This window comes from Siphateles boraxobius, unplaced genomic scaffold (genome assembly GCF_051911475.1).
Source record: "Siphateles boraxobius isolate OS27281-9 unplaced genomic scaffold, OSU_SipBor_1 8, whole genome shotgun sequence".
NCBI lineage: Eukaryota > Metazoa > Chordata > Actinopteri > Cypriniformes > Leuciscidae > Siphateles > Siphateles boraxobius.
In genome coordinates, this window is record NW_027509208.1 from 32,071,286 (window position 1) to 32,097,172 (window position 25,887).

General features: G+C 36.2%; 1 protein-coding gene across 7 annotated transcripts in view; it reads left to right on the top strand.

Moving 5' to 3' along the window:
* The window catches only part of cdk19 (cyclin dependent kinase 19), a 61,907-nt gene that overhangs the window by 5,592 nt on the left and 30,428 nt on the right, over positions 1–25,887 (top strand). For 6 of the 7 annotated variants that reach the window (XR_013200025.1, XM_077220933.1, XM_077220930.1 and 3 more), the window contains exons 2-4: positions 3,196–3,271; positions 17,841–17,951; positions 19,543–19,683. Coding sequence is in view for 6 of the 7 variants with exons in the window: in XM_077220930.1 (XP_077077045.1) it covers positions 3,196–3,271; positions 17,841–17,951; positions 19,543–19,683 (328 nt within the window). In the remaining variant the exon portion in view is untranslated. Of the gene's footprint in view, positions 1–3,195; positions 3,272–17,840; positions 17,952–18,149; positions 18,193–19,542; positions 19,684–25,887 lie in introns of all 7 variants that reach the window. The other variant, XM_077220934.1, reaches the window with a different exon arrangement.

The window sequence follows — 25,887 nt, forward strand, 5'->3', positions numbered from 1 at the left end:
TATAGCATATATAAGCATATATTTATAAGATCTTCTGGTAGTTTGTTCCAGTCGTGTACAGCAGAGATGCTAAACGCAGCTTCTCCATGTTTTGTTCTAACTCTGTGCTCCACTAGCTGACCTGAGTTCATTGATCTAAGAGTCCTGCTTGGTTTATATTTTTCAAACATTTCAAAAATGTACTCAGGACCTAAACAATTCATCAGATTACTGAATCAGATTCAGATCAGATTACTGAATCAGATTACTGAAACTCTTGGTGGCTCTTGGGAGCTTTTGTCTCAGCGGGAGAGTCCTGCCATTCCTGTTCTCTAGTCTGATTGGATTGGAATTGGTAACACTCTCAGTATAGGGCAGGTTCCTAAACCTGTATACATCATTTACATGCTTTGTTCATCACAATGTTAAGCCCTGCCCCTAAATGTATATAAATTGCAAGGGAACGTTTCCGTTAGTCAGACTCCAGACGAGCTTGGAAGACTACAGCGACACACAGCTCGTGTTCTCAATAAAGAAACCTGCTTAAGATACAACCCGAGTCTCCTGGTCTACGCTTCTGAGTTTTCTACACTTTGGGAGAAAAAAGTTCACAACACATTGTAATTACTAACTTCGACTAAGATTGCCTGTTATTTGGTAAAAATCACTTTAGCATGCCGCTTTAACTTCACGCATAAGAAAATGCCATAAGAAAATGTTTTTGTTTGTTTGTTTGTTTTCTAGAAAGACTTTTGATAGTTGGATAAATGTACATTAGTATCATAAGGATGTTGGGGTGGGTAAGCGATGTAATGCCAGAATAAAGTCAGACACTACAACATTGGCTCAAACAATGATGTGAATTTGAGGCAATTAAGACTGTTGGTCTGTTTGTCTCACCAATGGCAGACGGCTAGACACTAGTCATTATATTTGCTATTCTTCCTGGTGATGGAGTGGCACAGAAATTACACAATTCACTTTCACTATTATTAGAGACATTAAAGAAGCACTGCATTTGAGTCAGCAAGCATTGCACTTCTGAATGTTATATTTGCATGACGCTCTCTTGCATATTTGAAGCGTCACGTTCCCCTTGACACTCTGCACTCGAACAAACAAACAGGATGCCACCCATCACTGGATACTGAGGGAAAAAAGACATTTAAAAATTGATCAATTTAAAGAAATCGCAGCACCTAAAATAAACACAGACATACAGTCGCCCAGGTGGATCTGGGCACTTCAGCGACACTGGAAAATCACTAACCATCAAACCTAATATTGTTTATTTTAGAAGCATGATGCATGTAAAACATTTCAAGAAGTTTCTTTTTTAAATGATACAAATATAGATAGTGTTAAAAAAGAAAACAAAATAGAGACATTTTGTGGTTGTGAAATGTTAGCAGGAAATGTCAGAAGTTAATGTGATGAACTACACTTGTGTGAAATTAAGGAGGACTTGTTCAATATCATTTGTTGGTTAAAAATCATTGCAAAAGTAGCCTACCAGTTTAGCAAAAAAAAGCATGAGTAATCATGTGAATTATACGAGAAACTGCAACAAAGTTTGCTTCAGATAGTAGTATTATAAGATAAAAGTTCACAGATCATTTGTTCATCATTCGCTAACTTTAAGAAAATCATTACAGCTGGGATCTGTACCGTGATGATAGTTGAACAAACGGGATTCGTTTCGAGTTGACAAACTAACACATCCAATCAGGCTTTGCTGGTACCATGACGCTAATCATCAACTTTCTCTGTCAACTCAGGCTTTGGTTCTGAGCTCAAAAATAACTGTGGAGCGCATGACAACCCATGCCTTGAGAGACAGAAAGTGTGATTCACTTTTCGCTAGTGAGTTAGCTAATCACATGCCTTGAGAAACGGAGAAAGTGTGATTCACGCTTCGCAAGAGAATTTGCCAATCACATGCCTTGGAGCATAAGTTACTATGGCGATGAACACCACTAAAACTCGAGGCACTTTCATGGTGCCTAAAACCCAAGGTTTGGGTATAACCATACCTGACTAGCCACCTTATCTGGTTTCATGGTATAAAACCCTTGATAAAGAAACTGGTTGTTTCTCTGCTCAAACAGTGCGTAGAAGTTATGATTCGAAAAAGCCCTAATTCGATTTTTTTGTTATATATTGCAATGATAGTGTCAGGGAATGTTGATTGTTATAGATACAACTCTCACGAAGAAGAAGATGAGTACCACTTAAAAAGTCTTTAATAAATCCACAAGGAGAATACCCCGAAGAACGCAGGAACATCATGACACAACCACTCTTAGATTGACAAGAACGGAGAAACTAACAGACAGAAACTCAAGGTATAAATATAGTGAAACAAGCCAAACTACACGATGAGCATCTGAACTGAATCAATCAAGCAATGTGTCACCATGGAAACAGAGCAGAAGAGAACAGAACGATGAGAACCAATTAGCAATAACAATCATACAACAGAAGGACAAAGCTGAAAACCTGAATTAAACAAATACTAAACATGAGAAAACGATCTAAGAATGTGACAGATAGGCATCAAGCGTACATATTTAATTGTCTTCAGTGTTCAAATACTTTGGGGAAATACTCTATAGAAATGTATTTTATGAACTGATATATATTGTCTTTGACTTTTGTTGTAAACAATCAATGTATTTAGATGAATTCAAATATATCCATATAATTTAATATAAATATTAAATATTAAATAATATAATTGTTATAAACATGTTAGTATTATTTAATTAAATATTTTAATGAAATACAATACATAATAGTTCATTAGAGTTTATTAATTGTTTAATGCTGTGACACAAGTCAGTCAATGTATTTAGATGAATTGCAATTTTATGGAAATATTTTTATTGCAGTAAGTAAATTGACTTTTCACATAGTTGCACATTATTTAACATGGTATGCATTTGTTGTAAATGATATTAGCTAACGTGTTAATACTTGATATTGGCTACATTGTTAGTACTTGATTAACACTGTTAAATCCATATAATTAATAATTAAATGAGAAATATATTGTTATAAACATGTCAGTATTATTTAATGAAATACAATAAATAATAGTTCATTAGAGTTTATTAATTGTTTAATGTTGTGACACATGTGATGTAATGGTATTTTCCTGTATGAGTTGAGATGTCTTTCCTCACCTTTAGTAATGCTGTGTTTGTGTTTCTACAGGAAGGATGAGAAGGAGTATGCACTAAAACAGATAGAAGGCACTGGTATTTCCATGTCTGCCTGCCGGGAAATTGCTGTAAGTTATTTTTTAAACTACTTCTTAACTGCACCCCGTACAATAATTTTTTAAATCATCTCTCAGTTTGTAAAAGCAAACTAAAAATGTGTCTTCAATAATATGTTAATAGGTTCCCAGCAAGTGTGCAGCACTGTGAGTCAATGTTTAAAATGCAGCTTTGACACCGTTTCGAAAGTATAACCATAATTCTTAAATATTAGGCTATATATTATATTAGCTTGTTTCCTTTAATCAACACAATGTTTATGACCAGCTTAAAAAAAGTAAAGCCTTTTATTTTTGCTTGGTACCTGTGAAAATAACCTCTGGAGGTTTAGTTTGTGTAAATTCCTGATCTTTCCCCCACTTTTTTTTTTTTGTAAAGCTGATTTGCAATGTGTGTTGTGACAAGCAATATAGAAATGAAGTTGAGTTAAAATATCGGCTTTTGCAGAGAGTACTTCACCTTTAAACTTTGAAAGTTTGCTGCTAGTGCACATCATAGACTGTAAAAAAAGATGGATGACGCCCCTTCGCTCTCTTCCATTGGTGAGAAGTGAAGCCGCCATTGTCCCGATATGGCGCTGACATCTTGGGACTAGGGATGCACCGATCCGATACTCAGCATCGGTATCGGCTCCGATACTGCCATTTTTGCCGGATCGGGTATCGGTCAGACGAGGCCGATCCAAATCCGATATTGTGCGTCTACTATTCTGTGTTATAGTTAACCCACAAAAGACACAAATATTTGCCCCACAAAAGGCACAAAAACATTATAAAGAACCATAAAGTTTTCGTGCACTATCTTATAAGTGTTCTGAAGCCATTATATAGTATAATGTGAGATATAAATTAATATTTAAGTCATCAAATTCAAGATCACGTAAACTATTCCCTCTGCTGCGGTTGTCAATCATTCTCCATTCAGCATCAAACAGCGCGTCACGTTCGGGTACGACAGTCAACATGATGAAACTCTCTCCAAGATGATTAATGTTACTATTATTATACTTCATCTGTAGATAAAGGTCTCTGGTTTCGCATTAAAACAACTTTATATTGCTGGACTTTATTGCTGTAACTAAATCATGTTACTTTCTACCGGGTGTCTGTTAGATCACAACACTGGAGTCAGAGCACTATAATTGTTCTTCACGCGCACAGTAACTGAAATTTAAAACTGTTAATAGAAAAGGCTGAATAAACTATTGCATAGATAGATACTGTGTAATACACTACGCATCAATATGTATTTCCTTTGTGCTTTGAACTTTTCAATGCGGATTCGACGTGCTGCGCGCTGTGACTCCGTGTTGCTTCAAGCGCATCATTCTGCGCTCGGGATGCGCATAAGCGCTTTGTGCCGCACTGTGTTGGAGCCTTTCATAATCATAATACTTTTGCGCAATGAAAGATTATTAATAGCCTTTCTTGTTCTGTTCTATCTATCATATGTTGCTGCCTCATTAAACAGCTGTGCTATACATTTAAAACATGTCTCAAATTACATAGCCTAGGCTACTATAAAAAATTATCTTTTTGATTTTTGTTATCTTGTTTTTCATGAATGTATTTTACAACAATATAAAGAGCAATGTGTAACGTTTTACAAGATTTAGTGTTACACTTATTGTCTCTTATTTGTTCCCCACTAAATGTTTTTTTTCACTAAATGTTCAGATTTTATACAATTATTGTGCACTCGTGATATTTCTAGACTAGATTTTACTGCTGAACTATCCACTAATCTAGTTTATAAAAGCATTTTTGTCATATATTATGATCATATATTTTTTGGATTTATTGTTTTTCTTTATAATGAAGTTGTCTGTATTAAGTAGATGGTGTTTAACACACAAAAGAGTGATTATCAGTTCAACACACAGTTATTGAAATTCTACTTGAAAAAAAACTGTGCTGGTATCGGATTGATATCGGTATCGGCCGATACTCAGAATTTTGGGATCGGATCGGATCGGTTTTGAAAAAGCGGTATCGTTGCATCCCTACTTGGGACTTGAGTCTGCGCTGTTGCGATCTCGGTACCAAACCTGCGCAGTAGAGCAGGAAGTAAAGCAGCGAAATCAACGCCCCGCCCTCACTCTCGCTGAATGCACTCTTCCAGTCACTGCACTTTTTTTTTAAGTGGCCTATGTCTGCTCCGTTCCTCCGTTCTGCTCCAATGTTGATGTCTGTTGATTGCAGTACGACAAGAGGCTTGTTAAAATAAAGTAAATACAATCTCCTAAATCCTCTGAAGATCCCGAAGTCCGTTGGTGCTTCAGTGACTAACGTTACTTCGCTCAGAGAACCGTTATATAACCGTTTTTATAGCATCACGTAACTAACTAAAAACAAACTTATTTTAAAAACAAACACTTGAACTTACATCAGCATGATAAAAACTACAGTAAATGACAGAAACTATATTTGGAAAAAAGATATGTGAAGTGTAATTTAATTGTTTAGTTGGTCTCATGTCCCGTTGAATAACATGAGGAGGCGGGGTTTATGACCTATACTAGGACCAGCCACCGGGGGGCGATCAAGACGCTTTGGCGTCACTTTTCAGGGCTTATGCGGCACGCTTGGTGCACATAGGCATAATTTCTGTAGTAGGAAACACATGGCATCAGTACAGGCTGTTTTGTCTTATTCTAAAAACATTTATTGAGTCACACAAATCAACTTGACAAAAGTATGTTTTCTCTTTAAAAGTGTCATATAACTAACACAAGGTCATAACTGTGCTGTCATGTTTTTCCATTTGAAAAAAACACTCCTGACCTCAGTGTGCAGGGTTGCCATCTCCCACACATTTGGCGTGAGACACACACTTTCAGGGTCTGTCTCACACTCTCACGGGCCCAAGTGAATCTCACAGCAAATTAAAAAAGCCAACGTGCTGCGCAAACCATTCAGTTTATCAAGATTCGCAAGAACGATTCAAAAGCTGTGCTTGGTGTCATATGGCATTTGGTCTGTGCAGCGCCGCATGAAGTTAAACACATGTATTGACAATTAAACCAATGAAGACCTGCAACCTCTTGATTGGACCAGTCTCAGGGTCACTACAGTACAGGGTCACTGTATATAAGCTGCTGACTCCCACCTGTGCAACGATCATCAGAGATGTTTAGGTGGCATTGTGAAACGCAGTATTTGTGCACACAAAGCAGATTTACACATCTAAGATAGCTATTATTAATTTGAGTTGTTCATTTGAACCTTTACTAACATTGCCAGCTGACAGGGCTACCTGTACGTTTACAGCTTTAGTTGAGAGATATTATCCTTGAGGAAATGTAACATGTAGTTACTGTACCTGATATTTATCCAAATTAATTGACATTGAATCGAGATCGGAACCCCTCCATAATTCCCACTCCAAAGTTGGCGACCCCGAGTGTGTTCCAGTCAACCACTTGTCACAATCACATGTACATCACACCACATATACATATATTTGCTATTAAATGTGCAAATCATGACCATTCATTAATAAAGGTGAGGCAAGACACAAGACAGGGAGCACATGGAAAAAACAGGAAAAAACAAAACACATGTAAGACCAATAAACCCTGAAACTGGGAAACAGCCAAATGGGAGTTAGGATTAAACACACAATATCTCGAGTAAAACACACTCAAATGGTTGATACAGCTGCCAACTCATTGCATAAACACTGCTGAAATAAAATGCTTTAATTTCATGGAAACTTTAGCATTATTTTCTCGAAGATAAAATACTGCAATTTTTTCTGGTGTTATTGGTTATTTAGGCATAGGGATGGGTATCGCTAAGAGTTTATTACTAATCACTACTCTTGTTTATACGGAGTTTATACGGTGTTACTACTCTTGTAACAAGATTCTTATCGTTCATCTATTTGTTATGCAGCAGTGTGCAGGCTTTTTGTGTGTTTTATACACATAAGATAGGACACGATAAGCAAAAACAAAGTACAAACACATGGTCAAACAAAACAAAATAAAATAAGAATACAATAAAACCTAAAAAAAAAGATACAAATTATATACACAGTGCTTTAATTTCCGGAAGGTCTACCAACATTACTGTTCAGGTAAGTAATATAGCCTAAAAAGATAGAAATCAAATGTAAAATAAAACTGCATAGTTTATCATAGATAGATTAATGCTTATTAAAGCTAAAGTTATTAATTCAAGAGCTGGGTTATTTTCACTTTGCCTTTTGTTGGTTGATTCACATTAATGGCACAATCGTCGACAGGTTTATTAGGCTGCTGCCCCTTTAAGACCAAGTGCAGATCTAATAGGCTACTGATGCACCATATATTATGATGGTGTGGCATGACAGGTGCAGGCATGACATCACTTTGTAGGCCAAAACACCGGATCGAGTTGCATTTTAGCACTTCCGGTTCCATCGTCCCGAAGTCAATGGGTTTTGTTTAAATGGCTGAAATAAGGTCTGTGGTGAACACAAGCTCAAGACACTTTCACGTTTTATTCTACATAAAACACATCAATATTACCAATATTGAAAGAGGCGGTTGCTAACAAGTGTCTAAATAGGACTACAGAGGTTGTCGAGGAGATTAAACGTCATCACACTGACCATGTAAATTCAGTCCATCTTTACAGCCTCGATACGCTTATAACTGTGCTCTTAGCGTTCTGGGAACATGCTTTTAGATCAAAACTGAAAGAGTTGTCGGAAGCTTAGAGATGACACGTGTAGTTTATAGTCTACCTTTAGCTTTTTACTTCTTGCGACTGCATTTAGGCTTCAAAATTCATACAAGTTGTGTTCATCCATGATAATTATCTTGATGGACAAAACGTGCAAGTATCATGAACTTCTGTTGATCACAGAGCTTGTTTTTAGCGATAATCCAAAAGCCTATGGGAAAATCCTATTGAACAACTCTTGTTCATTTAAGACTTTAACTAATTTAAGACTGCTCTTATGAGGATACTCATAAATAATCAAGCACAAATTAAGATATTTTTGATGAAATCTGAGAGCTGGCAAACACCCCCGGTCCAGAAAAATTAGTAAAGACATTGTTAAAATAGTCCAAGTGACTACAGTGGCACAACCTTAAGTTTATCAAGCAACGAGGCTACTTTTTGTGTGCAAAAAACAACAAAAATAACAACTTTAATTGAATTAACTTTAATTACTTAAATTAATTTTCTTCTGTGTGGGCCTCTGACGTAGTTCATGATTCGGACATCCAGGAAATGCACAGTTTAGATCCATTTTAAACACTATACATCGAGACCCGTCTGCGTCCTCTTCTCATGCGCGAGAATGCGTCGTGGCTCTCGTGACCTCACTCAGAGGCACACACGGAGGAAAATTAATAAAAGTAATTAAAGTTAATTCAATTAAAGTTGTTATTTTTGTAGTTTTTCCCGCACAAAAAGTATTCTCGTAGCTTGATAAACTTAAATTTGAGCCACTGCACTGTAAAAAAAGATTAGTTGACTCAACTTAACTAAGTCAAGTAATCTTGTTGCTTTGACTGAGTTAAGTTGAGTCAACTTATAGTGTCAAGTTTATTGCACTTCAAAACACGAGTTGACTCAACTTCCTGTATCAAGTAATGTGGACTGGAAAACATTAGATAAGAGAACTAAAAAAAAGATGTTGGTTGAACTTATGTTGGTAAATGGACTGCATTTATATAGTGCCATCCAGCTCGTCGGGAGCAGCTGGGGTTAGGTGTCTTGCTCATGGACACCTCGACACTTGGTCAGGTGGAACCGGGGATTGAACAACCAACCTTCTGGTTTGTAGACTACCTACATGAACCACTGAGCCACTGCCGCTCAGATTTTATCAAGTTAGTTTACAGAAATTACTAGATTTCAAAAATTTAAGCAAACTAATATCTACAAAGTATCTACATGAGAATTGAGAATTGGCCGGTCAAACTTAACACTGACACTCTGGCGGCGCTAGCCAGCTGAATTAACAGCGCTCAAAGTCGACACTCAGAGGCTGTGTTCAAAATCATATCCTATACCCTCATTCCCTATTCCCTACATTAGATCACTAATATAGTCCACTTGACTGAGTGAATAATTCAGTTAATTTTCAGTTAATTAAGTTAATTGAGACCCTGATAAACACCTGCTGTTAACAATCAGAATCACTGAAGGAGATAGGAACAAGAAGAACAGAAAAAAAGACGAAATCAAGATAAAAGACATTAAATCTTAGCAAAAGATCTCAGCAGATGAGGATTAAACATCTCCACAAACAGCAATACCAGCTTCACTTATTACTAACCAGACTGACTTTATTTCTGTCAGACGTCTACAGAAGTTCTTATTAAAAGGTGACAGAGGTTTAGATGTCATTTTATTTTTATTTGATGTTACCATAATGGTGTTCAGTGATTGCTTTAGTTGGGCTCTTGACACTTGACTTTTGAAGATTAGTTGTTCTTTGGCTGCTGTAGCTGTGTCTTTAAAATACATCAGCTATGGCACAAAGCTGAAGACAACAGGATGACAATGACTGTTTGTTAATAGTCACAATCATCATATTATGGCCTGATTTACTGATCTCATTTGCTGTCTAAAGTTGTTAAATGGTGATGTCTTGTAGTTTTGATTTTGTTGTCATTGTGATTTTCCACGCTAGATTGAGATCTAGCGTGGATTTGATGTAAAGAAAATAATGTTTTTAAAAATGTTATACTCAGAACATTTTGAACTTCTTGATCAGCCAGACACACACAGGCATCTAATTGGTGTATGAATCTCAACAATGGTGACAATCATAAGTTTTATGCTGCAATGCATGTTGGGTACCAAAAAAAAAACATGACTCCCAGCATGCATTGCAGCATGAATAAATTATGCAGCTGATTTGTCTGGTTATTTGCTTTAATTTTTACTTTTTGTTTTTATTTTTGCTTTTGGTTTTGTGTTGACTTTTAGTTGCGTATTTTGGGATGTTCAAATGTAATGTTATCTTTTTTGTTGATTGTCACCATTGTTGAGATTCATACACCAATTATTGATGCCTGTGTGTGTCTGGCTGATCAAGAAGTTCAAAATGTTCTGAGTATAACCTTTTTAAAATCATTATTATTTTCTTTACGTCAAATCGACGATAGATCTCAATCTGTAAAATCACAATGACAACAAAATCAAAACTACAAAACATCACCATTTAACAACTTTAGGCAGCAAATGAGATCAGTAAACCAGGCCATTACATGATGATTGTGACTATTAACAAACAGTCATTGTCATCCTGTTGTCTTCAGCTTTGTGCCATAGCTGATGTATTTTAAAGACACAGCTACAGCAGCCAAAGAACAACTAATGTTCAAAAGTCAAGGGTCAAGAGCCCAACTAAAGCAATCACTGATCACTATTATGGTAACATCAAATGAAAATAAAATGACATCTAAACCTCTGTCACCTTTTAATAAGAACTTCTGTAGACGTCTGACAGAAATAAAGTCAGTCTGGTTAGTAATAAGTGAAGCTGGTAATGCTGTTTGTGGAGATGTTTAATCCTCCTCTGCTGAGATCTTTTGCTAAGATTTAATGTCTTTTATCTTGATTTCGTCTTTTTTCTGTTCTTCTTGTTCCTATCTCCTTCAGTGATTCTGATTGTTAACAGCAGGTGTTTATCAGGGTCTCAATTAACTTAATTAACTGAAAATTAACTGAATTATTCACTCAGTCAAGTGGACTATATTAGTGAACTAATGTAGGGAATAGTGAATGAGGGTATAGAATATGATTTTGAACACAGCCTCTGAGTGTTGACTTTGAGCGCTGTTAATTCAGCTGGCTAGCGCCGCCAGAGTGTCAGTGTTAAGTTTGACTGGCCAATTCTCAATTCTCATGTAGATTCTTTGTAGATATTAGCTTGCTTAAATTTTTGAAATCTAGTAATTTCTGTAAACTAACTTGATAAAATCTGAGCGGCAGTGGCTCAGTGTTTCATGTAGGTTGTCTACAAACCAGAAGGTTGGTTGTTCAATCCCCGGATCCACCTGACCAAGTGTCGAGGTGTCCATGAGCAAGACACCTAACCCCAGCTGCTCCCGACGAGCTGGATGGCACTATATAAATGCAGTCCATTTAACAACATAAGATCAACCAACATCTTTTTTTTAGTTCTCTTAACTAATGTTTTCCAGTCCACATTACTTGATACAGGAAGTTGAGTCAACTCGTGTTTTGAAGTGCAATAAACTTGACACTATAAGTTGACTCAACTTAACTCAGTCAAAGCAACAAGATTACTTGACTTAGTTAAGTTGAGTCAACTAATCTTTTTTTACAGATGTAGTCACTTGGACTATTTTAACAATGTTTTTACTAACTTTTCTGGCAGAATGAAATTGCAGCCATCCCCACGGGTTACCCATCCCTAATTAGGCATGCAGGAAACATTTAAGGGGTCACAGTTCATGCTGCTTTTGACATCTAGTCAGATTATATTGTAACCAGGAGGGAATATGATAAACACTATTATTCCTAAATAGCAGAAGAACTAACCAAGAGTAAGTACTCCAGTAAAGTCTGTCCATGCTGCATATCCTCCTGAAGAACAAGTTCAGTCTGATCTCAACGATTTATACTGCACATATGGATTAAAGGATAGGGTGCTGTGCTTTTGCAAACACCTCTAATATATGGCCCATAAATATTATTGGACATCGATAAATGCTTTGTATAGCCTTCGCCCTACACACATATGCTTTCCTACCAGTGAATGAGCCGTTCTATAGATTGTGGGTGCGTGATCTTTATTTTCAAATACAATGTACATCAGCGCCACTCATAGACTTTCTCTTGGTCTCAGTTAGTTTCCTCTGAAATGACTGAATTGTGATCATATGGCTTTTAAGGTGTGGACATATTTGAACAAAAACAGGTTTTACAGAGAAGTTTTACAGACTAATGCAAACACATCGAAATCCTCTGTATGGGTGACAAAACAAAAAGTAATAAAATGCAAATCATCGTCAATCGGTGAGTCATTTCAGCGGCATATGGTGATAACTGGTTACAAAACCAACAAAATTTAATGACAGCGATCAGACCACACACTTCCGCATATGTTGATAATAAATCATATCATGAGACTGGCACAGCAGCCGATTAAATGCATATAACAGACCGTATTAAACTTATGATTTGGGGAAAATGTAACTGTTATGCAGAATTACAGCAAATCACAGCAATCGCTACATCATACAATGACATTCTTGAGTCGCTTTCCAGTTTCTGCATAACAGTGCCTTTTTTTTTTTTTTTTTACTATATGCCCAAAGCCTTTATTAAAAAAAATCTCTGCAGATTCCAATCATTTTAAATTCAATCCCAAGTTTTTTTCTTAGAATTTTTGGTCACACTTTAGATTAGGGTCCAATGCTCACTATTAACAAATTATTAACTACAACTTTTGCCTCAATAAACTCCTAATTACTGCGTATTAATAGATAGTAAGGTAGTTGTTACGTTTAGGTATTGGGTAGGATTAGGGGAGCGCGGGGCACAACCTAACGAGGGGTTAAATGTAACGCGGACCTTTTACATAATTAGTCAGGATCAAGAGGGGTGTGTTTCCGCTCTTTTTCTCCTCCTGCCAGAAGACGCTCTCACGCGAATTTGTGGAAAGTTTTGATAAGATTTCGTGAAGATACTGGACAAAGAGTGTTTTGACACCATGCAAGTACATTTTTTCATCATAGTTTTCTTTGGATTTTGAGTGTGGTGTGTACGTCACCAAATCTAACTTTATCTGACATTAATCACTGTCTTGTTGGCTAAAACATAGCACCGTTTTGAAACATGTCAGCAACTCCTAGCAAATGTTAGCTAGGCTTAAAATATATTTTTTACACAGCGGGGTTAGTTGTAGCACAGTGTTACAACTAAGCCGCCAAGTGTACAATGATAATCAAATGAAAACGGGAGCCACACAACGTTTCAGGTTTGAGTATTTATTTATATATTTAGCTTTGTTGGACTTTCACAAACAATGTTGGAAATTTTTTTTTTTTTAGTTTACTATGCATTGATCACTTGTTTAGCCTTTTTTTAATGCAATAAACCATTAAAATTTTTATTTTAAGCTCGTTTTTATTATTTTTACTGTTATTATTATTAATAATAATAATTTTACATGCAGCTGCCACACACAAATGTAATTCAATTGCAATTACAATATTTGATGATTTTATTTATTTATTTATTTATTGCAAAACTGTGCAGCCCTTTCATATATCTCTATCCATGATATTGATCCATAACAGAATGATGATTGGATTAGGGATGGATGTATGGATATCTATCTATACAGATGCACAAACAATATCAAACTATACAGATACAATAGTACTGAATGATGTGTGTTTCACACAAGTGTTACAACTAACCCCTCTGTCTGTTACAATTAACCCCGCATATGGGGTAAGTTGTAACATTAGACTTCTGTCACTTTCAGTGCAACTGTACGAAAATGGTAGGTCCTAGAAAAAAACTTTAAGTGTTCATTTGTAGCAGAGATGTGTATGTTGCTTGTGTAAAAAGAAAGATGAATCTAACTTAATAATTTTTTTAATAATTGAGCCAAAACCAAAATGTGTTAGGTTGTGCCCCACTCTCCCCTATGCCTTGTTTATAGTCGACCCGTCCGCAAGACCGCGAAGGTGCGCGCGGCAAAAGTGACGTCATTGCGGTGTGGGCGGTCGTTGGGTGCGCAAGACCCCATTTCTCCTTGCAGTGTGCACGGCACTTTTTGTAACTTCGCGCGCGGCGCCGCATCCGAAGATGAACGACTTCGAGCCGAATCTGGCCGAACTGGTACATCTGTACCAGCATGTTTTCTATCCTTCTATACACAGAGAAATTTGCATTGATGGGCGACCATTAAAGCCTCTCATTTTGTGAATAGGAACACATTTGCATAAGCACCCAGTTTGCTCTTGTCTAACGTAACTGCTTACATTTACAAAATAAGCCTACAATAGCAGAAGTAAGCCCTGCTGATGAAATTAAGGTTTAAACACTCTTCAATAAGGCTTCAGTTGTTTAGTTTACATGCAGTGAAAGTACAATAAACCTACTGCATTTATTATTCTTTTTATATGAATCAGCAAGTAATAAACTACTAATAAACGGAAAACTACTTCTTAACTGCTGATTCCTGGTGGTTTAGAGGAGAATTACTCCGAGTCGCCGCCTGCCGTTTCACCAGAATAGCACAACGGCGAGCGCGTCCAGTATAAACGCCTCGTCCGTTTGGGGAGGTGCGCGCGCAGTCAGCGGAGACTCGCGCTCGTGCGGACGCGTCGAGTATAACCAAGGCTTTAGGATTGTAGAATATGCGGTCATGCAGATCATGGCATTAATATCTGCTTTATAAGTGCAAATAAATAGCATATATCCTAGTAATATGCGTGATAATAAGCAACTTAATTAGTGAGTAATTAACCCTGAACTAAATTGTTACGTATTTTTTTTCTTGCAACCTATTTTTTTCCCCGAATTTGTATGATTTATTAATGAAATGTTCAGTGCTAACTGCATTTTTGTAACTAATGTATCACAGTCTAATACTAATGTATCTTCAATCACAGATTTTTACATGATCTGAACAAAATGTGAAGTGTACTAGGTCAGGCTTAGGTGTTTGGTTGCCAATTTTCAGAGTTAGCTGTGCAATTGCTAGAGGGTGTTATAGATGGTTAATTTATGGCCCAAATGGCATAGAAGCATAAATGGCATAGATGTTTAATAATTAAGTCCTTGGTAATAGTAGCAATAGTAATGGTATTTTTTCCCCAGTTGGCATTAAAATCCAAAACAATTTTCTAAACCTCATACAAAGAGAACTTTACAAACAAACAAAAACCGTGTTTATTCACTTTAATACAGCTCTGCATTGCCTAAACACAGAATGGATTCAGTAGCAGCCCAATCTGCCCAGGTCTTTCCTGAGATTGAAAACAACTGCATAACAACATTGTTGTTGGGTTTAAATGGGTGTAGAGGTCTCAGAAGGCCACATTATGAGTCACGCCACTGAGCATTGTTGTTGCTCTGATTGCACACCATTTGTATATTAAGTCATGTTTAAATTGTTTAAATCGGAGTGATTCTTTGTCTAGTGTGTTGCTGACATACAGTTCACATACTGTTTAAATACCTGTTTGGACTTATTATATTACAATCAAACTAATAGGATCGCTCTCTCTCTCTCTCTGTCTCTGTCTCTCTCTGTTTCTGTCTCTCTCTCTCTCTCTCTCTCTCTCTCTCTCTCTCTCTCTCTCTCTCTCTCTCTCTCTCTCTCTCTCTCTCTCTCTCTCCATTGTTTGAAAGGCAAAACAATAGTCATATTGTTCCAGGACTGGGTGAAAGGAGACAGGTGTTGAAGTTAGGTTGGAAATCATTATTTGTACTTTGGCTCATTGATTGGAGGTCTTTTTTATAGCTAAATATTTAGTTTCTAGTTTCATTAGTTCCATTTAGTGTAAAAAAAGATAGTTAGCCTTGATATTAGCAGTTGGTAGTTGTATCGTATGACGTTTATACTCTGTTATGTTCAGTTTTACTCTTGTTTGCTTTGTTTCAGTTTCCTCCCTGCCTGAGTTCTCATTATTCTCCTTGATCAGTCAGGTTCAGAACCCTGAGAACCCTGAGTTCTCCTTAGTTATTTGTCTCTTCTTGTTTGTGTTATGTTGGCTGTTTCTCTGTTCTCCTGAGCATTTTGTCATTAAACACAGTTTATCTGATTCTCCTTCATTTGTGCGATTTAAATACGGCAACTAACGTTACAGAAGAATGCACCCATACAGTTAAAGGGATAGTTCACCCCAAAATGAAAATTTTCCCATGATTTAATCTTCTTCTTTCAGATGAACACAATCAGAGTTATATTAAAAATATCCTTGCTGTTCCAAGCTTTATAATGGTAGTGAATGGTAGTCCTGATTTTGAAGTTCGAAAAAGTGCATCCATCCACCATAAAAGTTATCCATACGACAGGGGTTAATAAAGGCCTTCTGAAGCAAAGAGATGGGTTTTTGTAAGAAAAATATCCATATTTAAAACTTTATAAACTTAAATAACTAGCTTCCGGCAGACGGCCTACGCAAGTCGACTTACGCCATTCTGTTCAGCTGTTTCCTAGTTAGTTCCCTTCGTTTGTTCCATTGCGATTCCAGTGCGTTTTATATACGGCAACCAACCATTACAGTAGTTGCATACTTTCAAATTGAACAAATCTTACCATAAGGAACACTAAGCATGGAGGTTTTGCATATTTTCCGTCTCTGTGTTCTCCCGTATTTCCGATTCTCTTCAGCCTTAAGCCGCTGTCTACAATGCGCTGGATCCTTCACTGGAAAACAAAAATAACTCACTTCTGCTAAATGTTTTCTGTTTGAATTCTTGCACCCAGAAACAATACAAGTCGACACCATTACGATTAAAAGTTTGAAGTATGTCTTACTCAAGCAAGGCGGTATTTGACTCTTGAAAGCGTATCCAGAGCAGACTGGTGATAGTGGCCTTGGACTGCAACATTACCCAGTTCATTATGGGTGTTGAAGTGTTGATGCCTCTTTGGCAAAAGTGAAGACAACAGCCTTTTTTCCTGTTTTCTGTAGTTAGGTAGCACCTTTCTACTGGATAGGCATCCAAGTTTTATAGAAAGTCCATTTTGCCAGCGGTGAAGTATCCCTTTTAATGTCCTATTAACAGTAATTATAATTTATTATCAGAAAGTTTTATTGCAAGACTTACAGCGGGGCCTACAGTTCTTAGACAAAACATTTTGATATGACGTGTTTTTAAATCACTCACCATGTTTTAATAGGCTTACATTTAGGACTTTAGGACCCTATATACAATATATGAATATTTTGGTATATAGATACTCTACTAATATTGACTGAAATTGTTTTATATTTTTTAAATGTTCTACTGTCTACTCTTGGTGTATTTACAAGACATGCTTCAGTCAAGTTTTTTTTTTTACAAATTTCTGGGAATCTGGTGAGATTAGGGTGTATTGCTGGAACCCTCATTTTCATAGTTTTTTATTTTCCCATTTTATTACTGTAACTGTAGAAATTGTTTACTATTGTACTCTTATTATTATATTGTATCAGACTTTGTTTTTGACTTCCAATTCAACAAAATAAACAAAAACACAGAGTGATTTTACTAAACTAAAAGTTTAAACTAAACTAATACAAGATGAAGGCAGAAGGCCAGACGACCACCATTCAACCCGAAAAGAGTCATATAACCATTCCAATTACTCCGAAGCTGTTCAGTTAAACTAAAAAAAACTGCATAGTGCTGCTTTAACTATAGAAAGTAAAGTAAAATTATGTATAAGTAAAAATGTATAAGTAAATGATGCATAATTCCAAGCAACTAAACCAAACCCTAACCCTAATTATGTACTGCGTACTTGTTGCGAATTAATAATACACAGTAATAAAACATAAAATTACACTGTAACAAGGACACCTTCAAATAAAGTGTAAGCCAAAGATCTTTGGAGAATAAACAGGTGAATAAACCGTGTTTTCTCTGTCTGCAGTTACTGAGAGAGCTGAAGCATCCAAATGTCATCGCCCTGCAGAAAGTTTTTCTTTCTCACAGTGACCGCAAGGTCTGGCTCCTGTTTGACTATGCTGAGCATGACCTGTGGGTGAGTATATACCATATACAAATGTTTTGTATTTTAATACCTTTTTACTATGTACATTACTAGGTTCAGCAATGCTTTATAGTTACACTTTAGTTTTTATCTTATGGACCAATTTCTATTTCTTTTTTTTCCCCATTTCATCTTAGGTTCAGTTTTGTATGACTTTCTTTCTTTTCTTCTTTCTTCTAAACACAACAGCAGATGTTTAGCAGAATGTCTGAGATGTGCTCTTCCATGCAATGTAAGTGGATTGGGACTGGGGTTCAAAAAGCATCACAAAGTCCATACTTGTAAATTATATTCAAGGTCATCTAAATTCATACGATAACTTTGCGTGAAATTGACTGAAGCTTAGTTATTTCAGGTTTTCACACAACATTTTCCATTGAAAATGTAGCTTAATAGCTGTAATTGCCATTCACTTTCATTTTTAGGAAGAGAGCAACTTGGACATTCTGCCATAACAAACTCTTTTTGTGTTCCACAGAAGAAAGAAAGTCAAATGGGTTTCAAAAGACATGAGATTGAGTAAATGAAGTTTTCATATTTGGTTTAAATAATCCTTTGACAAATTAGCTGTGGAAGCTACTGAACACTTTACTAGTAATTTATATCTAAAATATTCAAAATCTTGGAGAAAACAAGTTACCAAAACTCTCATAGCAACACAACGTTTTAGTTACACCTTCAATATAGTATGTGTACCGTATCTTAGCACCAGTCCACACAGAAAGCATTTTTGTGATCCACTGCACTGCTGTGTCATTGTTTTTCTATGTAAACATGAGCTAGACGACCTCTGCGCACTCAGAGCTGATATCCCCATGAACAGTTCTTCGACATGTAGCGCAGTTGCCCTTTAGAGTTTGAGTGCCTTCTGTGTCTGAGCTTCTGGTCCTTTCCCGATCCTGTCTTCCACTTCCACTCGTACAGTCCAGCTCCAATGAAGGCAAAAATACCACAAAAAAGAGACAATTCAGAAAAAAAAGTTACTCTTTTAAAAACATATCTCGATACCCTGGCTTCTTTTTTTATTTATCATCATTTCGGTTTTGCAGTTTTGTTTCACACTATTATGTGGGATCTCACATTTTTAAAAACAAAAACACATTTGATGCAAACAGCTTATGTGTTATTCTTTAAAGGTTTTAAATATATATATATATATATATATATATATATATATAGAATGCAAATATCATGAATTATCTATTCATTAATATCATTTCAATAGTATTTGTTAAACTGGTTTTTATGTAAACTGGTAAAATTATTTGTTATTTTAAGAGAATTTTGAGCTTGACACTGCAAGTGATCCTCTCTCTGTGATAGCCTTGTATCTGCGTATTTGCTGAACTGATGGTTGTCACCTGATCAGTGAAAAAGGTTGCAAAGTCATCCGTAATGAGAGAGATGTGAGGTGGAGGAGGACAGGAGAACAGTTTGCAGGTGTTACTGGTAAACATCACTGATCTTGAATTGGTTGTGTGTGACCTTGGCAGCAGAAACACTAGAGGAAAAAGATTTCTTGTGATCATATATGAGCTCATGCCTGTCTCAAACTCAGTTTTTACCCGTTCTTATGTTGCAGCACATCATAAAATTTCATCGAGCATCAAAGGCCAACAAGAAGCCCATGCAACTACCGAGGGGAATGGTGAAGTCGCTGCTTTACCAAATCTTAGACGGCATCCATTACCTGCATGCCAACTGGGTCCTGCACAGAGACCTGGTGAGTACTAAACACAGATACCATCTTTCAACATGTATCTGATTTAATTGGTTCCGCTTTTTTACATTCACTTGGAATTGGTTGACAGTGTGAATGCAGCCGGAGATGCATGATGTCATATATTATTTTATGTTCTTCATAGAATAATACAAGGGCGGCACCCAGTAGAGTAGAAAGTCAAGTTCAGTTGCCAACATTTTTCAAATATTCAGGACGTCCTGTGCCTCCCTTACAATAGACAGTTTTCACAGAGTTTGACAGAGTTATCTCGTCATTTGTGAGAAAAAGCTTCCCTGCCATTGAAGAGTTTTTACGGCTTTCCGTGTTTTCACTGCTATACACATCTTCTGAACAAGTACAGAATCTCCAAATCAAAACACAGGCAAAACGAAGCAGAAGCCTACAATCTCAAATGTAAGCAGATGCATATGAAAATCAAAATGGCCTAATGTTACAGATTGAAATGTCGACCCAGGAAGTGGTTAGGACTGTTCAAGCATTAGGGGTATTGATGGACTTGAAATACTGCATCTATATTTTGATCATCGTATTGAATCTGATCCAAAAACGCAATTTTCTCTGCTTTTTGCGCAAAAGGTTGCTTTTTTACCCAGATTCAAGTGTTAATAAAAAAAGAAGAAGAATGAAGCTAGAATAAATATTTTTTGTTTTTGTTTAAATGAACTCAGACCACTTGTAGTTAACCGCAGATCGGTATCGGCTGATAATCACATTCTATGACTCAACCGGTAGTCACTAAGTTTGATCATTCTCACGAACTGATCCAATTTGATGACATCAAACTTAGTCGTTACACATGCATGTGTCATGTTCTGAAGAAAATATGTGTGGAGGAACATTCGCTTAAGGATTCGCTGAAGGAGGAACCTGATTCGCTGCCTCTGTCATCTGTTCTCAGTGTTTGAGGTGGGGCTCAGGCAGCTCACGCACACACACACACACACACACAGAGCAGATAGCGACAGGGAGACTGAGGATGTGTAATTACCTGCGTCTGTCCTTCTTCAGGCCAAGCCATATATTTGTGCAGAAACAATCAGTTTGCCATCAGTTGTCAGAAGATGAAAGCGAATCGATATCTTTGTCGTAGTATCTATTCGTCGTTTAACCCTCTGGGGTCTAAGGTGTTTTTGGGGTCCTTGAGATGTTTTGACATGCCCTGCCATTTGTGCTTTTTTCAGTTGCTTATAAACATATTAATGTTAAAGTTGTAATTACACTCTATTTAGCACAAACAGGGCTGCCATAATATGTGAGCAACATGTATGTAGATGTTTGTATTTTTGAGAGAATATTGTTTATGCATGGTTATTGAAAAAACAAAAAAACACTAAAGAATTATTAGTTTAAAAATTAAAAAATTTAAGTTTCTGAAATAAGGCCACAGTTGCTTATAAACATATTAATTGCAAAGGTGTAATTACACTCTATTAGGCACAAACAGGGCTGCCATAATATGTGAACAACATATATGTAAATGTTTGTATTTTTGAGAGAATATTGTTTATGCATGGTTCTTGAAAAAACAAAATATTAAAGTTTCTGAAATACGTCCACAAAACACATACTAAATATGTGTCCACAATACTTTTGACTAATGGATGTTAACTTGTCGCCTAGAGTTTTTGCTTCAAAATGACCTGAAAATCATCCTGCCTAATCATTCACATTAAACAATACATTGATTTAAATTTTGTAAGACACTTTTTGTTTGGAAAGGCAATATGCGGAGGGGGCGTGGTGGATCATGACAATGACAATGACCATAATGAGCCGCATAATGAACCTTTCACACAGGTGTGTCACTGGGTGCCACAAGAAAGAATGTGAGGACTAATTTTGTATGTATACAAATTGTATAATATCCAAGGTAAGCATTTCTAGCAATCATGCAGTTAATTCTCATGCTGTATTTTCAGAAAGTTTTGGAATATATCCTCTCCCCAAATGTGTCACTAATAAAAAAACAATAATACATAATTTAATGAGAAGGCTTATATTGGCATATTAAGATGTTGCTTACATCTACCTTGTAAATATATTTTTTGCTATTTTATTAAAAAGTGTTCACATGTAAATCAACAACAATTACAATTTTAACAATATTTCAAATGTAATCTTTCTTTTTTTAAAGTATGCATTTTATCATAAATATTTCAAAGTTAAGGAAAAGAAAAGAAACGGTTGTGCTTTCTCTGTATTAGGGCGGTGATCAGGCTGACTTGAACAATTACAGGCCAATCTCCGTCTTGCCTTGTGTGTCTAAAATTATGGAAAAACTTGTTAATAAACAACTAAACAATCATCTTAATGTTAACGGTATCATCTATGGGGCACAGTCTGGCTTCCGATCAGGGTATGGTTGTGTTACAGCTACCACTAAAGTGCTCAATGACATTACATCCGCGGTAGATATCAAACAACACTGCGCTGCTATATTTATTTACCTTGCAAAAAGAACGCGATGGAATATGTGGGATATTTATGCAATTGTATGTAATGAAATTGCGGGAACTTGCAAAAATTGCGGGAACTTGCAAAAACTGTGGTTTAATGAAAAAGAGAAAAAAAAGTGATTTCCCAACACCCTGTTCTCACTAGGCTACTACCTTAATGTAAAGAGTGATTTCTTATTACTTCCTATGATAAGCAAGCATATACATCACAGAAAGTGCTGAGAATATTAAGTTCTCATCTTGTTTTATTACAGACCTTAATAATCACATGGCTCAAACTTACAAAACATTGAGTCAAACAAGTTCTGTAGCTTTACAAAAGGAATATGCTACAACTTCTGTTAAAATGAATAAATTAAAAATAAATTTAAAAAAAATGTGCTTCCTGTTTTACAGCTTTTCGATGATGTTCACGTCGTGTAATTACGTCACTTCATAACGTTCTTTGTGTGAAGTAAACACAAAATTTTTCAACTTTCTGCTAAGATATTTGTGACTTTTTTTAAACGAAAATGCGGGGATTATGAAATCATGTAATCCCTGTATATTTTGTGCGGAAATCGGCAATTTATGCGGCGAAAGTGCGGCGTATTTGAAAAAATGTGTCCCCCGCATAAATATGCGGACTTTGGCTGATTATGCATTGAATTAGCGATCGCATAATCGTGTTTTTCTGGAGGGACTGGTCAATGCATTGAATCAATCCCATTGGTCTCTATGAAGTAATTCATAAAGCTTCAGCATTACCCAGATGACACATTGCACTTCGGTTGAGCCTTGTAAAGTGGCACTCAGAGTTAAGTTAATTTAAACACCTTGTTTTTATTCATGAATGAATCTGCGTTCTTGAGCGTATTAGTTGAATGAACGGTTTGATGACTCGCTCATAGAAACAGTCCATTGCCGCCACCTGGCATAACAATGTAACTGCACTGACTGACAGCATGCCATTATGTTCAGTCTTGTGTGATCTTTAATAAGCCAATGTATCCTAATATGGAGAGTGTTTTGCTTTTTTAAAGGCCTATTAAAATGTTCATTGTAAAATGAATATTTGTTGTGCTTATTTATTTGATTAAATGAAAAAAATGAGATCCCTTGAAAAATGCTTTGAAAGCATGAGATCCCACTGTCCCTTCAGAGTGTCTCCAAAGCCACGCCTCCTCCAAAACACATGAACTCGTACAGCAGGGAGCAAACAAAAGCATCACAAGAGACACCATTAAACTACCTTATATCTCAAAGCACATAACATTGCTATAATAATGGACATAAACAACTTACAGAGCTCTGACTTTTCCCAACGGACTGCTGCATATTGTTTTATTCGTTGATAGTGTTGGGGCATATAAATACATAAATCCAAGTCTCAGGACATGAAAAGCTCCTGGTTGCCACCTTGTAATTATGATTATGACATGGCGTGAATACAGCATAAGCTCATTGATTTGGAAATGCAATGATTGGGACAAAAAATTGTGGTCCTAAAATTTCTACAGATGTACATGTTTTGATATTTAGACCACTTATATTTAGGGCCCGAGAACCGATGGTGAGAGGACCCTATTGGAATTGCTCCGTTTATATTGATTGCTATCAGGATGTGAAGAGAGAGTTTTAACCAGTATAACAAAAAGTGTTTATAAAACAAACTGCATACCCTACCTTTAATATATGTTGCAGTTAAGTAATTAAGTGAGTGATTAAGTGATGATTGAGCATTAATGATGATTTTCCTGCTGTTAACAAACAGAATCATAAAAGAACATAAAAGATAAGTCTTCTCAGAGGAGGATTAAATAACTCCACAAACAGCATTACCAGCTTCACTTATTACTAACCAGAGTGACTTTTTTTTCTGTCATATGTCTACAGAAGCTCTTATTGAAAATTAACTGCAGTTTAGATATTGATGTTTTATTATAATTGTTTAGTTTGAAGTCATCATTATGGGGATCAGTGTTTGCTGTAGTTGACCTTGAAAAAATTAAATCTGATGATGTTACTGGTGACAAAATCATCATAAAGTGGCCTGGTTTACTGAATATAATTCAAATTTATAAGATGACTGATTATAAGTTTGTTGTGTCGTTCTATACCAGAATTGTGATGCTACAGCAGTGTACGTCTAGCCATGCCATTTGATGTGATATTTTAAAGGTTTTGGGCTGTTCTATTATTTAGACAGAAACTTCAACAATCAGCATATGAATCTCAACAGTGGTGACAGGCTTCATGCTGCAGTGCAATGCTGCATGGCAGCATATGGTAAAAAACTCATCCATGTCTCCCAGCATGCATTGCAGCATGAATGAGTCATGCTGCTTTATCATTTATTAAAATGATGTCACCATTGTTGAGGTTTGTATAATAAGTGCTAAATTGTCTCAATGTCCAGTTAAACAATTTAACAACAAAAGATGTAGAGTCTTTGAAAGATGATCACTCTTTATGTTACACTGCAATGATAAAGCATCAATTACCTTTTTCACAACAGCTGTATTTAACATAATTCTATTAAGTACCACATCTTATTACATTCATTTGAATGTTACAAATGCATACAACTTTAATTGATCTGCTTTATCTTAAATCTCTATCTTTGCCAATGCATAAGTGTTCTCTGATAACACTATTGCATTTGCTGAAAGAGAATATATTTACTTAAAATGACCTTTCATGTAGTGTGTAACAAAACTCTAAGTGAATGAAAACATCCTGCAAAGTTTTAAATCTAGAAGTGCACCGTATATAAAGTTGTCTTTCAAAAGTAAGAGTCGACTTGAACCTCAAACACTGCAGCTGATTCCTGTAGATACTGGATAGCATCATGTCGAGAAGACGCTGTGAAGAATCAGTGGTTAAAATTCACCTTTACCACAATACCACAGCAGTATAATCCTAAACTTTTGCTGTGTTCCCTTTATCAGGGGTAATATAAGTGCTGAAAACCTATTGTAATTGTTAAGATTTTTATTATTATTATTATTCTGCTGTAAAACTGATCGCGCAGACCAAACCGTAAGGCCTAGAGAGACTTGAAACCTGACCAGGTGGTAGGTCTGAATTTGGGGAGAACCTCACAGGGTATGAGCCCGATTGGCCAATAGGGGGCGCTACAGCGAACAACAACACAAAACCTATCTTAACTCCTAGACCGTCTATCGTAGACTCAAGTGTCTTATATCATTGGAAACCTTGAGTCCAGACAAACGACTGAGAACGACTTCTCAAATCTCAGAGTTCAATGCAGGATTCGCAAACCGTTTGTTCTTGAAAGATGGTGTTCAAAATACTTAGTTTTGATTTTATATTGTGTAGGTCTCCTGCTTCTGGCTAACTTATATTATTTCTGTCTTACTGAAATACTTCTGCTCATCATTTGTGGCCCACTATTACCTAAAACTTGGGTTGGGTATCGGTTGGGGTTTATCCGATAGCAGTACCTACTCTGTATTTTTTAAACGGTTCCGGTGCTTAAACGGTTCTTGAAACGGTACTTAAGAAAACAAAACCACAGACACTTTGTCAAAAAATAATACCCTTTTATTTACAGGGCCAAACTGGACACAATATTAACTTAAGTCTTTAAACAATATAAATACAAGGTACATATGGTAATAATAAATAAACCAATATCAAATAAAAATTCACATTTACATAATATCAAATAAAACAATATTGTATCAAACAATGTAATAATACTGGAGATTAATAGAGATTTCTA